The sequence below is a fragment of the Penaeus monodon genome, chromosome 21 (assembly GCF_015228065.2).
Source record: "Penaeus monodon isolate SGIC_2016 chromosome 21, NSTDA_Pmon_1, whole genome shotgun sequence".
Classification (NCBI taxonomy): domain Eukaryota; kingdom Metazoa; phylum Arthropoda; class Malacostraca; order Decapoda; family Penaeidae; genus Penaeus; species Penaeus monodon.
Window position 1 is genome coordinate 19,363,565 of NC_051406.1, and position 513 is coordinate 19,364,077.

Genomic DNA, 513 nt, shown 5'->3' on the forward strand with positions numbered 1-513 from the left:
AAACCTAGACTTGGCCTCTAATTTTATAGTGGGAATAGCCAAGATAACACATCATACAAACCTTAGACTGTTGTTCTTCAAGCATTTTGTCTAGTAGTGGTGTTACCCAATCCTCAAATTTACAATAATTATCATTTGGCACAATGAGATTGCCAATTCGATTGAGTCCTTTCATTCGTAACTCCTTCCCTTTCAAATACCAATCACCAAGGTAAGTTGGGGCCAGGCATTTTATGAGATCTTCTTCTACACCTCCTGCAGTTGTAACAAGGCAGTCCACTAAATGGTGCTCTACAAGAAACCTGGAATTTGAATATAATCAGAAACTACATTTCATGGTTCAATATCTATAAAACAATAAATACACTAGCACATTCACCTCTCACACTAAAGGTGCATTTAAACTATTTGATATTTCTGAATTATAAGTATACAGGCATTTTTCACAGAGTATATAAAGGAAAACAATCATATGTAAAAGCTAAACCTTTAAAAGGTATTATAATAAAATGC

The 513-nt window shown here is 33.9% G+C and overlaps 2 protein-coding genes across 2 annotated transcripts in view; one reads left to right on the forward strand and one right to left on the reverse strand.

Annotated features, from left to right (window-relative positions):
* LOC119586308 overlaps positions 1–513 on the forward strand; it is a 70,882-nt gene that overhangs the window by 55,360 nt on the left and 15,009 nt on the right. The window lies entirely within an intron of this gene.
* LOC119586596 (probable deoxyhypusine synthase) overlaps positions 62–513 on the reverse strand; it is a gene marked incomplete at its 3' end in the record, with an annotated part of 3,979 nt that continues 3,527 nt past the window's right edge. Inside the window, 1 exon segment of the mRNA XM_037935347.1 lies at positions 62–302. Within this exon segment, the coding sequence (XP_037791275.1) occupies positions 62–302 (241 nt within the window).